Source organism: Chinchilla lanigera, unplaced genomic scaffold (genome assembly GCF_000276665.1).
Source record: "Chinchilla lanigera isolate Chin_1 unplaced genomic scaffold, ChiLan1.0 scaffold00036, whole genome shotgun sequence".
NCBI lineage: Eukaryota > Metazoa > Chordata > Mammalia > Rodentia > Chinchillidae > Chinchilla > Chinchilla lanigera.
This window is the reverse complement of record NW_004955437.1, coordinates 12104280-12118053: the sequence shown is the minus strand read 5'-3', so window position 1 is coordinate 12118053 and position 13774 is coordinate 12104280. Positions and strand designations below refer to the sequence as shown.

At 46.4% G+C, this 13774-nt stretch overlaps 1 protein-coding gene across 1 annotated transcript in view; it reads right to left on the bottom strand.

Moving 5' to 3' along the window:
• Adgrf2 (adhesion G protein-coupled receptor F2) overlaps positions 1-13116 on the bottom strand; it is a 21712-nt gene extending 8596 nt beyond the window's left edge. The window contains exons 1-5 of the mRNA XM_005389877.2: positions 12815-13116; positions 7128-7170; positions 6319-6470; positions 4991-5221; positions 2799-4160 (exon numbers count right to left, since the gene is read on the bottom strand). Of these exons, the coding sequence (XP_005389934.1) occupies positions 2799-4160; positions 4991-5221; positions 6319-6470; positions 7128-7170; positions 12815-12898 (1872 nt within the window). The 5' untranslated portion in view covers positions 12899-13116. The remainder of the gene's footprint in view (positions 1-2798; positions 4161-4990; positions 5222-6318; positions 6471-7127; positions 7171-12814) is intronic.
• Between the last annotated feature and the right edge of the window lie 658 nt (positions 13117-13774).

The window sequence follows — 13774 nt, the reverse complement described above, 5'->3', positions numbered from 1 at the left end:
GGGAAGGAAAGGAAAGGAAAGGAAAGGAAAGGAAAGGAAAGGAAAGGAAAGGAAAGGAAAGGAAAGGAAAGGAAAGGAAGGGAAGGGAAAGGAAAAGGAAAGGAAAGGAAGGGAAAGGAAAAGGAAAAGGAAAAGGAAAAGGAAACAAAGAATAGAATGATCCAAAAAAGATTCAGAGGAGACCTTAAGCAGTAGATAACAGGTTTGCAGTCCCTACAAGAGGTAAAAAGAGAAATACCCACAGGAAAGAGAAAATGCAGGTACTGCCCATACACTGTGGCTCCTCTCCCATCCGCAGCAAAGAATATTATAAAACTTGCAAAAGAAAACCAAATACATGCATCTTCAGAAAAATTAATAAGCTACAAAATAGATTTAGTTTCTAAACCTACAGTAGCTCGTCCAAGTAGGAAGAGGCAGAGAAAACTAAGCAGCTCTTCCAGCTCTCATGAACATATAGAGAAAGGCCCCATCAAGTCAAAATCAGACTGTTTCTTTGCAATTACAGTATAGCGGAATTTCTACTGCTTTTTCATACATTGGCTCAAACCCCTCTGGAGAAAGGAAGGGTAAGGAGTATTCCTATTTTTCAGATGAAGGGAAAGAAGTGCAGAGATTCCACTTTCAAAATGTGACAGAGAGCAGCATTCATTAAACAAAAGTTTTCTTGAATGTTAAGTTACTTGGGTCATGGATCCAAAAGGGAAGGGAGGCAATGACCTTTTATTTAGGCATCACCGTGTTATGATGCTCCAGTTTCACAAGGGACTGTGAACTCAGCCAGAGGCTACTGAGGCCCCTGGGTCCAATATAACTGGCTCTGCAGAGCTGTCACACTGTCACTCATCAGCAAGAACTCGATCAACCTGCTGCCTCCACAGCGAGACCAAAGCTGGGCTGAGAGATGAGGGCTTCACAGGACCCACGGACAGTCAGGCAGCTCTCTCTTCCTAAATGTGCTGGGGTCCCTCCCTCCTGCCAGCCCCACTAACACCCAGCAGCTTGTACCAGCTTGCTCTTCTGTGTAACACTCTTCACCTACAATGTACTTATCGAAATCCATCACTGGTTTTAATAAGAAAAAGCAGTAGCTGGCATGGCCCATTAGGTTATAAAGTGTCACCCTTACCGAGCTGCTTGGGACAAACACAATCCTGCCTGCTTTGGGTCCCACAGATACATTTTAAATGAATTTGCCCAAGAATAAAGTTTTTTTTATTTTAAAGATGTAAGAACCACAACTCTAGCATCTTGCCCTCCCACACACAACCACAAAAAAAAAAAATCTACACTATATGGCTAAAGGACTAGAAAGAACTTCTCTCCTAAGATGTTAAGTTCCTTGGGGTTGGGTTATTTAAATTTTTATTTACACTTCACTTATTTGTAATGATTGGCAGAAAATAAATACTAAATACAGTGTGCCTGTATTTGAGTGTGTGGTTTGTAACTTTATTGTGTACCCTGAATCTATACAGACATAAGGGGGTAATAGGAAAATATTCCCTTAAAACCACTTCCTAGTTTAGGCCAACTTGGGAAAAGATAACAAAATAGTATTCAGAGGCCTCATGTCAGAGGTTAGTCATGAAGCTTAATATCTGCTGGAGAAGAGCTGAGAGAACACGTCTAACATAGCCTGCCCACAACTCTTGGGATTTAAAGCCCAATGTCAGCAGGTAACTTCAAAGTGTGTCGCCAGGCTTTTGTATCTGTGTTTTATTTTTCTCCTACCAAAAAAATAAGACATTAATTTGCAAATAGTCTCACTGGTTACTATATACATCTGGGGGGGAGGGAATATTTTGGAGGTCTTTAGAAAAATAAAAGCTTTCTTTTTCATTAGTTGGTATCTATATACATAATATTCAAAATAAAAACTTCTTTGACTCTTCAGAACACTGCAGTGGAAAAAATATGGAAAAAAAATTCCAATCAAGAAAGAACTTACTACATGCAGAATGCCAAACAGGCAAAAAAATGCCAAACAGGAAAATGCCAAACAGGAAAAAAAATTCCAATCAAGAAAGAACTTACTAGATGCAGAATGCTAAACAGGCATGTTTATGTATATTAACCTAGTAAAATTCTAGGGCATATTTTCAAGTGAGAAAACAGGTTGCATAGTAATAGACATTGCTTTTGAACCCTTATATTATGTAAAAATATATGTATATTAGCATAGAAAATTTGGCAGGGATTCACATGAAACCATTGAGCAAGGATTCACATTGTGTAATTCACACAGCCGAGGTAAGAGAGTGCAGGACTTGTCTTCAATACCAGTGTATATCTATAGTTTGCCTTGTTAGAAAAAAATGATTTCCAATGATAACTAAAAACTCTAAGTGGCAAGAAATATGATAAATGTAAAAATTCAGTTTGTCCCATTGCAAACCTAAATATTGGGGAAGTGTGATTGCTTAATTTCTAAATGGTAATAACTCAGCCTATTAAAAGGCTGTCTGTGATCCTTAGAGCATTTTAGGACTTCCTGCTTTGCCATTCACCTTTACATTTCATTTTCCAAACCCCTCTGTAAATGAGTAATGTTATACCCATTTTATGTATAAGAAAAATGTGTTTGACAAAAGGAGGTAAATATTCCAGATCACGCTGCGTATTATTAGTAAACGGGAGTCAGAATTCAAACCCAAAGCTCTCTGGAACCAAATCCAATTTTCTTACTCAATATACTTTTCTGTTTTCCAGGTAGAAGCCTGATGCCTGGGTTCCTAAGCACAGATCCTCCTCCAGAATTCTTTCCCCTTGGGCTTGGTTAGAATACCTGAGCTCACCTGGAAAGCATTGAGCAAAGAGAAAATGATGTGGAAGGCCAGCGAGCTGTCATCAGTGAGTGTGGCGATCCCAAAGCCCCAGGTCAGTCCCAGCAGCGGTGTGAGGATAGCAATATTCTTGCAGATTCTTACGATGGCTCGCACTTCCTGAAATATGGAGCTGCCAAAGGAAACTCGCTGGGCCTTGCTGATGACCACTGTGATGACCACCAAGTTTACTACCACGATGGCCAGAGCCGGGACCACGAAGGCCAGGAGGGCCTTGGTCATCTCCCAGTTAAGCCAGCAAGCATCGGCCCTGAGGTAGCCTCTGGCAGGTTCAGTGACACCAACTGTGATAACAGCAATGACCAAAGGGCACCCGTAGCCCACTGAAAAGAGAGAAGCCACCAGGACTGACTTCGGCAGAGTGTGGAAAACAATCAGAACTCCATGCAGGATGAGGAGTGCCTTGGCAAGCATCCAGAAAAACACAGAAAGATAAAAGAAGTGAATGAAAAATGTCACTGCCACACATCCACGGTAGTGTGTCTCAGGACCACTAATAAAGGAAGCCACGATGAAGAGCACATCTGCCATCAGTAAGGTGGCCGCCACGTTGGCAATGCACAGGTGACGTAAATAGGAGATTTCTGTCTTCGTCACTTGACGCCAGGCCAGACCCTCAATGACCAAGCAAATAATCAAGCTGCAAATCGAAAGGCCCAAGCCTGTGTAGGTGATATAAGTCAGAATGGGGCTTGCCAGGGTATGGCGTGACATAAGGATGGAGAAAGAGGTGAACAGCTTGCTTGGCCAACATTGGCAGACAGCGTGCTGGGAGCTCACTTCAACCATCTGACAGGCCTTGCGATCCCATCTGTTCTCCAGGTGGTCCCAGCCTACACAGTGGGTCTTCCTCTCCTCTGATTTGTGGAACTTTTCAAAATGCAATGAGATTCTTTTAAGTTTCTCAGGCAAGATGACAGACAAGACAAGGCCATTCACAATGATATTTTCCAAAAGACTGGCCTCCAAGATAGCCCCGAGCGTAGGAAAGGCAATGCAGACCATCTGAGAAATGGAAGGCACTGTCTGCAGCTCCTCTCTGCTGATAAGGACCCTGCCCATGACTGGCCTGCTGGTCTCATTAACGCTCATGAAGAAAGTGAAATTCTTCCCCTCACTGTCAGCAGGTATGATGGAGCCCATGGTGTGGATGAAGGAGTGCTGTATGTTGATGGGCTTCTTGTGTATGTGTAGCTTTCTTGCGAAAGAGTTGACTGAGTGGAGCAGGACACTGCAGCTGTTTCTTTCAGGAATGAAGGTCCAATTTGAGATGCTATTGCTGTTCAGAACGTGGTTAGCCATGGAGCTGTAACTCTGCCAATAGAAAACTGGCATTACTTCTGAGCTGCTCTCTGAAACCACCCACACATTTGACATCGACTTGCAAAGAGTGGGCCTCAAACCAGCAATGTAAGCCTCCCCAGAGAGGTTCCGAGAGGCCCACAGACTCAGGCCCATCTAACACTTATGAACCAGAACCAACAACTTCAGGAGACCCTGGGTGATGGGCATGCACAGTAAAGCTTGAGTCGGGGGACAGCTAGATGGGAACAGCTGAGCAGCAGGCAGCCTCAGGGCTCGTTTCTATCCTTAGTCCCACGTCACTCCCGGGAACCCCTGCAGAGTACCTCCCTATCCCCTCAGAGTGCCCAGCAGGTAACCCACAGGAGCACACTAGGGTAGAAGCAGAGATGCAATCTGCCCTCTGCTTCAAACATCAAAACCAAAGCAATGGATGCGGTTCCACTGCCCATTTCTGCAGCAGGAATTATGGCCATTTCCTTTGCAGCCAGTTATTCTCCCTTCTAACAACTTCTAACTCCCAGCTAAAAGTGAGAAAAGCTTTTTTCTCTGCAGGATCTAGAATTTCTACTAGAGGTTTTCAGCAGCAAAAACAGACATTAGAGAAGCAGACGCCAGCTTCTACCATGCATTCTGTAAGTGTGTACTGATTCAGTGTGTTCATTTCTTCCCTTTCATTCTTTCTTGGTGAAATGTGTGGCGTACGTGCCAGGTTAGACGCTGGAAATAATGAGTGAAAGACACAGTCCCTGATCTCCAAGGGGCTCAGAGAGAGAGTCCCAGCTGACCCAAATTCCTCTCCCACAGAGAGGATACCCTGCCACACACCCAAGGCCACTCACTTTCATCTTCCCCTCATCCACATCTGTCATGGGCGCTGTGGATATGTTGTGTAAGAGCTGCACGATGAGCTCGATGTTTCCGGGTAGTTGGGGCGACTGCTCGATTTTCCTGGTCACACAGGACAGATCACGGGGGCACTCCTGCATCACTCTGAGGGCTATGGTCTCTGACTCGCCAGCATACTTGTTGTAACCCGTATCTTCAAAGTAGCTGACTGTCTGTGACTTATCCTAAGATGTGGCCAAAACAGACACACTTACTTACGATGGCACATTTATGTTAAATGTCAAAGCACTTTTATCAAGAAGGCAGCCTTATTATACAATAGTATCTTGAAGGAAGTCTCTCTGTTTTCCATTTTCTAGTGCAACTTGAGTTTATCTTCCCCGTTCCCCACAGCCAGTGCTTGAGACAAAAACATATCATAAAAACAGAAACTCTGGACTGGATCCGGGAGAAACAGCTAGGAACACCAAGAGAGAAGGTTGTTCCTGGCCAGATGTCAGAAACTGCCTGGTGTTACATGTGCGGAGACAGAGCAGAGTGTCGTCCCCGCACCCCGAGTCACACACAGAGGCTAAAGTATGAGGTTCCTGAGACAGAGACGCCATGATCTCTGGTAAGGGAAGCCCTCCCAGAAAGGAGGAACAGGAGCAAAGGGAGGAGAAACAGCACTTGACCTGATCTTATCTGTGGTGATTTAACAAGAAAATATGTAATTACTTAAGTATGTATGGAAATATGTCAGTGTGATGATATGGTTCTTTGTTCTTCTTCTCACGCCTTAACGAGAACAGGAATCGTGCGGAGATCTTGACAGAGCAGAGGTTCTGGGTCACCAGGTCTGGGTGGGCCCAACTCTGCAGGTCTAAGGAGTTGTCAGGGATGCCGCTGGCCAGGGAGGGCCAGGCTGAATATCAGAGCTTTGGGGTTAAGAGGCAGAGAGCAAACATGCAGCAATTCCCAGGGACGGCTCTAGGCCCCTCCTCCAGCTCCGACCCGAATGATCTAAACTAGATTTGGAGGAAACAACTAGAATATTGAGGTAGAAAAATGACTAAACTTAGTAACTGGCTGAGTCCCCACCCATCCAGCCTGAGTTTCCTGCTAGAGTAGAAACAGCCTCACTGAAGCTCCACGTCCTCGTTGTTCCCACTGTGGAAGGGCGTGGGGCCTGGAGCTCAAGCCCCCAGATGCCTAGAGCTAAGAGAGGAGAGGGAAGGCTTTTGCTGCTCTTCCTCGCACTCCTCCTCCCCAGTCCAGTACACTGCCCTGTTGAGCGGAGGCTCGCTTTGCCCCTAGAGCCTTGTGAGAGAAAGGACCTTACCTCAAAGATGTTGTGAGCATTCAGGGTACGGCAGGTATCATTGATCTTGTGCCATTGCCGCTTCCTGCAGGCAAACCCCATGCTCCCTTCAGTGCTTGGTGGGCACAGCTGGCTGCATAGGGAACCTGCCTCACACACACCTACGCACACCTCTGGGAAGAGAGAAAAGGAAAACCCTGAGCCCCACGCCAAACAGAGATAATCGCCCAGGTGTCGTTATGATAGGGGACAGAAATCCTGTAGACATTGCGACATCAGGGACCTCTCCTTTGTAAAGTGGCAGATGATTAACATGGATCTGTGGTCATCCCACGTGGCAGCCACAAACCCCTACCATCCCCAGAAGAATCCTAGCCTGAGGCCCAGTGTGTGAAATAGGTAAGAGTGCACCTGCTCCAGTAGAAGTGGACAGGAAGAGCCCACAGCTCCATTGCCCGGGCCATTCTCACAGTCACAGAAGCCCATGGCCCAAGAGCTCCCTAGGTCACCTCTGGCTGGAGTCCACTTCCCTGTGCTCCCAAAGTAGCAGATAAGTCACATCCTCCATGCATCCTCAGAGACCTGCTCTGCCCACTGCAACAGCCCAGGTTAGCGCCATGCGAAGAATCCAGCAGATAGTGCATTGGGCAAAGGGTGCAGCAGGGGAAGAAACAAGAGGTGAGAACACAGTTTCACTTAGGGAAAAGAATCCAAGTCCAAGCAAAAGCCACAATGCCACGCCATCATCAACTGCTCAAGAAACAGGGCTAGGGACAGTCTGCTGCTATGATGCACACAGCCTCTGCCAGGGCTAGCTGCTGCCAACGTACCCCTTGGCCTGGAAGACCCCTCCTCCTTGCTGTTTCTGGCAGCCTGAAAGAGAAAATCAAGATTCACATCACCATCGATTGTCCAGATGCCTCCCCAGCAGTTCATTTTAATCACAGACTAATAACCACGTCTGGATCAGCTGTGGGCCAGCCTGGCTGTCACAGTGACCCCTTGATGCCTGCAGCTCCTCCTCTCTCCAGTGAGAATGGTCTGTGTTCTGCCTAAGAAACACATTATGGGCAGGGCAGATTTCCCAGGAGGCTAGGAAGTTTGGTTCTCCATGTGTGGACCTCTCTGAATCCTCTGAACACACTCATGTGATCCCATCTAGTAAATTTTCAAAAGCAAAATACTTTAACGCTTTCATCCCTTTATACTGTTATTTTTGCCATTCCATATCACTGCTCACGCTCCCACTGGGGTGTCACCAGGGAAGTGGATCTGTCCGTGGGATCTGGACAAGGAGTCCACTCGAGGATGCAGTTGGTTTGGATTTAATCAGATGTACTTTGGCAATTTGTAGCCATGTTCCCATTACAACAAGCACAATCATACGAAAGTAGCACCAGTTCCGAGAGAGTTTACCAATAGTCACAGAATGAGACAGCTGTAAGCTCCCTGACATCCTGCCACTCACACACACCATAACCGTGTGTGACAGAGGCCTCCCCAAACTTAGCTACACCCCTGTATATCTACATAGCATTATGAGTGAAGAATGGAAAAACCAAACGTTGTTCTGCAAAAGCAGGAACACTAGGAAAACAATTTGCCCAGCAATGCTGGAGGAAAGACTGACTAATCATCTGATCCTACTTATAAGAAATTATAAGAGCATTAGCTTGCAAGTATGCAACCAAAATGTAGGAGCAAATATAGGGCAGTTCGTTCATAAAAAATGTCATTGTTTGCTTGAATGTGTTGCTGAATGACTGAGTAATTATAAGGTACAAAATTCCCATCATTTGTAGATTTGAAATCTGTTGTGATCACTTTTTCCATTCTCAAGAAATATTCACTCTCCTTTAATTTTGTATTTTAGTTTTATCATTTTCCAGAGTGCTTCCCCCAAGCCTGGCAGCCACATCCTGAGCAGCCCCCTCTTCTGCCCCACCCATCCACACACATCTGACTCCTACTGGGCAAGTGGCTTGCTGACTTCAGGGCTGTCCCTGGGAGCAGCCACCTGGCTTGATTTCCCACACTGCCACTTGAGGAAGAGCTTCATCTCTCTGAGCCTCAGTTTCCCCTTCTGTCTGCACAATAGGAGTGACAGTGCTAACTGTATGACACATATCCCAGAGCAGGTTATGAGCAGAAGGAGCTCATCTGTAGAAAACTCTTAGAACAGTTCTGGACAGTGCAGGTGCTGTTTAAGATTCAACTATATGGCCTTTGGGCTGGCCTCTAGCCATGCAGGCACCCAGGAGGCGGGCAGTTGGTGCCCAGGAAGCTTTGCAGTGGGGAGCACCAGCCTTTTGGCCGGACCCTAGCTGTGCAGGTGCCTGGGAGGTGGGCAGCTGGTGCCTGGGAAGCTGCGTGGCGGCATGTGCTGGTGCGTGCCAGCCCTCAACCCAACCACCACTGCACGGTCCAGAACTATCATGGCACAGAGAAGCAATGACACAATTGGCCTCCACACACTGGCCATGGAGGCCCACCCGGGGACGTGTGTGAATCATTCTGACATGGAGAAACCCCTGGAAATACATGTCACAATGGGTGGCTCTTGCCCCTGATGTTGAGAACCAGAAAAGTCCAGAGTCAGTGGAGGGGCAGCTGCTGAACAAGGACTCAGAGAACACAAAAATACAGGATACACCTGAAGACTCAGAGGTCTAGTTGACCAGGGTCATGAGAGCCATTCAGAAGCTGGAAACCAGGAGGACCTTGCACAATGCAATACCTGGTCTGAGAGAACCCCTGGAAGCCATTCTTCCCCTGACAGTACAGGCTGTGGTGGAGGAGCACTTTGAGTTTCGGAGAGGTCTGCACTGAGATTCCTGCTGCCTGTGCTGACAGTTGGGGAGAGGACACTAAGTGGTTGTGGGGTCCCACTGCGCTGGGAGGCTAGAGAGAAAAAGCTACAAAAAATGGCTTTCGCCCCAGGTGGCTCACTTGAGATGTTAGTAAGAATTGCCTCCTCAGTATTCTATAGTTGTGATGAGGAGGAGGCCAAGGAGAGAAAACAAAGGGACCGAGAAAAAGTAGCTGCTTTTGCTGCAGCACTAAGAGAAACAGACCCTAAGTCTGATTCTCAGGGCCCCAAGAATAACTTGACAACTACATTCATCTGCTACCACTGTTAAAAGCCAGGCCACCTTAAGAGGAACTTCCCTAAGAGGCCCCCTGGGCCATGCCCTAAATGCAAAGGTGACCACTGGAGATCAGTCTGCCCTCTGAAGCAGAGGCCCCAGGGCTCAGACACATCCTACCAGTTAGTCCAACAGGAATGAGAGGGCCTGGGCATATTCTGCCTTCTCCCTCTGGTCAGACTGTCATCTCCATGGAGGAGCCCCGGGTAATCATGACTATAGAGAAAAAAGAAAACAGCCTGTTGCTAGACACAGATGCAAGTCTCTCGGTCCTTCTTTTCAGTCCTGGCCTTCCTTCCAGCCATCACACCTCAGTGAAAAGAGTCACTAGTGAGGAGGCAATATGCTCACAACCCTTAGGCTGTAACTATTTGTTAGATCTTTCTGCGTATCTCTGTCTTCCTGAGAAACCACTCTGAAGATACCACCATGTGTTACAGCAGCCATTGATATTTTACTACTAATCTGTCCGTAACTCTGTAATGTCTGTATTGTTCCTATGCTATTTCATAAATGGATGTATGTTTATTACTATGTGTTTCCTACAACAACCATTGAGAATAGTCAATGAATATTCAATTGGTCACTCATGTATAACTCTATTTATTTTCCTTAGAAACAACTTTGAAGATACCAAAGTATAGTACAACAACCATTGATAATCTCCTACCTCTCCTTCCACTTTTGTCTGTAACTCCCTATTATTTGTCTATTTGTTTTCCTGAGAAACTATCTTGTAGATACCAATATGTAAAATGATAACCATTGATAATTTCCTACCACTTTCTCTGTAATTTAGTAAGCCTCCCTATTACTATGTTATCCTTCTTTTACTCTTTAAAATAAAAAAAAAAAAAAGATTCAACTATATGAATACTGATCCCAGACAGAATCGAGTGTCCCTGCAGAATTTATCATCAGACCACACACAACACAGTCAGGGCTTGGCATAGACTCATCTGACCTACTGTCTTGCTAGCTAACCATTTTTTATAAAACCATGCTACCTTCTCAATTAAATTAACCTAATTCCCTAAGGAATATAGATTGTGCTGGATTCTGCCCCCCTAAGTGGCTAGCTGAGTGTCTTCTACATATACCTATAAAGATTAATATTGTGTGTAGACTGACCATATAGGCAAGCCTGCACATGAGAGTTGGAAGATAGGAAGACAAGCTGGATCTTCCTGTTTCTGCACAAGCAGAGTGCCCTCTAGTGGCCTGGAGAGCCACCCAACTTGCATTCCAAGATCTCAGCTGTTGGGAAAGAGATTAGCAATTTAATGACCCAATTGTGTGACTAACACTTGGGGTTTGTGTCCCTTTCTCCTTAGCAATATGGCTTCTCCCTACATCCTTAAGAAACAAGGCTCAATACTCCCTGTATTCTTTGCCATATAAGAACTTACCGGGAATCTGAACTGAGCATGTGGGGAATCTCCAAGCTCAAAAAGGGATCCCTGAGGACTCATGGAACAGAATACCCTTGAAATCACTGATGTAAGATAGCATTTCATTGAGAAAACAAAGCCTTGTTATATAAGCAGAGAGTGAAAGTCCCTCCATGAAGCCAGAGTGCGGAAGTACTTTGACGTTTTGGAAGATTTTATAGATCACCTACTCCCACCCCCGTATCTGTGACAGCAAATTGAGTTCTTCATAGAGGAGATGATCTATCCAGGACCATGCAGCTGAGACTGAAACTTTGTTCCCTCCTACAACAGTACTTATCCAAACCCCAGCTCACGTTTAGGGACACCAAGCAGAGGGGACGTGTACTCAAGGTGCCTGAGCCCATCTGCACAGGGCCATGTCTCCAGTACACCACAGCAAATGCACGAAGGAGTGCTCAACTTCAGGTGATACTCAGCCATTAAACAAAGCTGGATGAATTCCAGTTACGTTAATCAGGGGCGTGGGCAAAGCATGGGCGCAAGGCAAAAGGCTACGTTTACAAGGAGCTCTGGAAAATCTGCCTTCTACAGTGAAGGACCCTATCTGCATCTTCCCGGCCAATTTTCCAAAGCACATCATGGATGCTCCTGGGGGGTGGCATTCAGGAGAGGAGATTTTCTGTCAGATTCCAGGAGCTCTGACCTAATCCTGTGAAAGGACTGTAGCAACCAACAGCCTGCTGGACCTGCTGAGCAGCCGGGTGCAAAGGCTGGGCAGGAAAGTGCTGGCACCCTCAGCTCACCTTCCAAAGTGTGTAGGTGGGAATAAAAGCACGGGACATTCCTGTGAGGTGACCCCATCATCAAATAATGCAAAGGCCACCTCCCATGCTCTGCCTACACTCCACATTCTGCCTCATACAAAAACGTGCACAAAAAGATGGAATTCAAGGGGAGACAGCACCAGCTATAGGGTTGAGATGCCTACAGAAAAGTCTTCCCAAAGTCTCTAACTTCACCCAAGAGCCAGACACCAGGTTAGGGTAGGGGAGGAGGGCAGACACAGAACTGATTCCCTTCCAAGGGCAAACTAATCAGAGGGTGAAGAAACTATTATTGTGAAAACCTCTTCCAAAGTCATTTTTCCTAAGGAGTCTTGTTAAAAAAAGGAACACACTAAAAAATAAAGAGCAAGGAGATGTTAAGACAGGTGCTCTAGCTTTGACCCTCTGGTTGTGCGGCTACGTATGCAGGTTCATCACTCTATAGCCCTGGCCATGGTCTCCATCTCCAAAGTGAGATCTTATTTTTATGCTTTCTTTCTCCCAATGCCCCTCCACACCTTATTTTAAATAAGTCACTAACAGAGAAATTAAAATGACTCATGGTCTGAGGGAAAATACTCCAGGGAAAGTCACAGGGCTCACTGCCCACAGAAGTTACAACAGTACATTGGTACCAAAGCCACCGCGCTAGACCTCACTTAGCCATTGACTGGCTCTTGCTCTGTCAGCCCGTCTCTGGTGTTCACTCCAAGGATCCTCAAAGGAGATGCTCTCCCTACTTTGAATGGGACGATTCTTTGTGGTACAAAACCATGTTAGGCTCTGCCCACTAAAGGTCACATAGGCTTAGATTTTCTAATGCCCCTCAGGAAATAGCACCACCCCTGGGTGTGAGCTATGGGGTATGAGCTATGGAAAGCTTCATGTCCCAAGAGTACAGAAAGAAGACCTTGTTACCCTCGACTTACTTCAGCCACCTTGCATTTCAAACTTTAAAAGGAAAAACTAATGGGAAAATCAATTATAGCTTTCAAGTAATGCAAGTTTTTGCTGTCTAGAGCTGCAGTTTCTTCTGACAGGGCCGATCACTGTCACCATCTTCAGCTCCCAACCCCTTTCTCTAGGACCCGGAGCTGGTCAACTCAGAGTCCACTGTCCACGCACTGTCCCCACCTGTTCAGCTCCCACTTACCTGACACAGTGTCCGACAAGACACTGTGGGCTGAAGAAACCCCAGGCAGCATAATAAAAGGGCACAAGGCTTCATCTTCCACATGGCTGAAGTTCTTGCTTCTATAAAAATAAACAAAAAGCAAAATGTCTCTATTCAGAAGCCCTCACGATGCCATGATCCCGGCAGGCCGTGCAAATGGGCTGTGTCCCCGTCTGTCTGCTGAGACGTCCCTGCCTGCAGTGATGCTGTGTGTCTCCAGCCATTCACCAGGTGCTGCAGGTGTCAGTGCCAGCTCACGCTGGAGGCGACTCCAATCAGCTCGCATGCCACACCTAACGCAGGAATCCTGCCAGAGGAAGCACCCTGGCCCATTCCAGCTGGCCTGCCAGGCAATAACAAGCAATGGCCTGTGCTTCGGTACAGGGTTGTTCATCTCTCCAGGGTAGGCAATGCTGAGAATCCTGTAGGTGGCTTCAGCAGTGAATGAGCAGGGGCTCCCATGGGTAAGCTCAGCCTGGAAATAGCTTTGAAAGGCAAGTGCACACCACGCGTTTCCTCTTTTCCCTCCTTTTCTTAATTCTGGGTCTGTGTTTTCATAGATCGCTAGCAATTCCTTCAGAGGGGGTCAGCTATTGTTATGTCTACCAGAAGTGATGCCAAAACTAGACACATCCCTTGACACAAGGACCAGAGCTCGAGCCATGATGGGTACAATATACTCAATAACGGAAGAAGACACAAGGGAGTACGAAGGGGAGAGAAAGTGAGGAGAGTTGGCAGGGGCCGTTGACGGCTCTTTCGGGGTCTGTGCTATGTAAAGATTCCCCGTAAAATGTTAGCCTTAACCACTAATGACTTCAGTATTTTTCATCCTGAGCAAGATCATCATTGCACAATCCTTGATGTCTTCATGTTTAGGCAAAGAGATTCAGCAGTCTTGGATGTTGTCACAAACTCCAGCAGCTGTCATGATGGTTG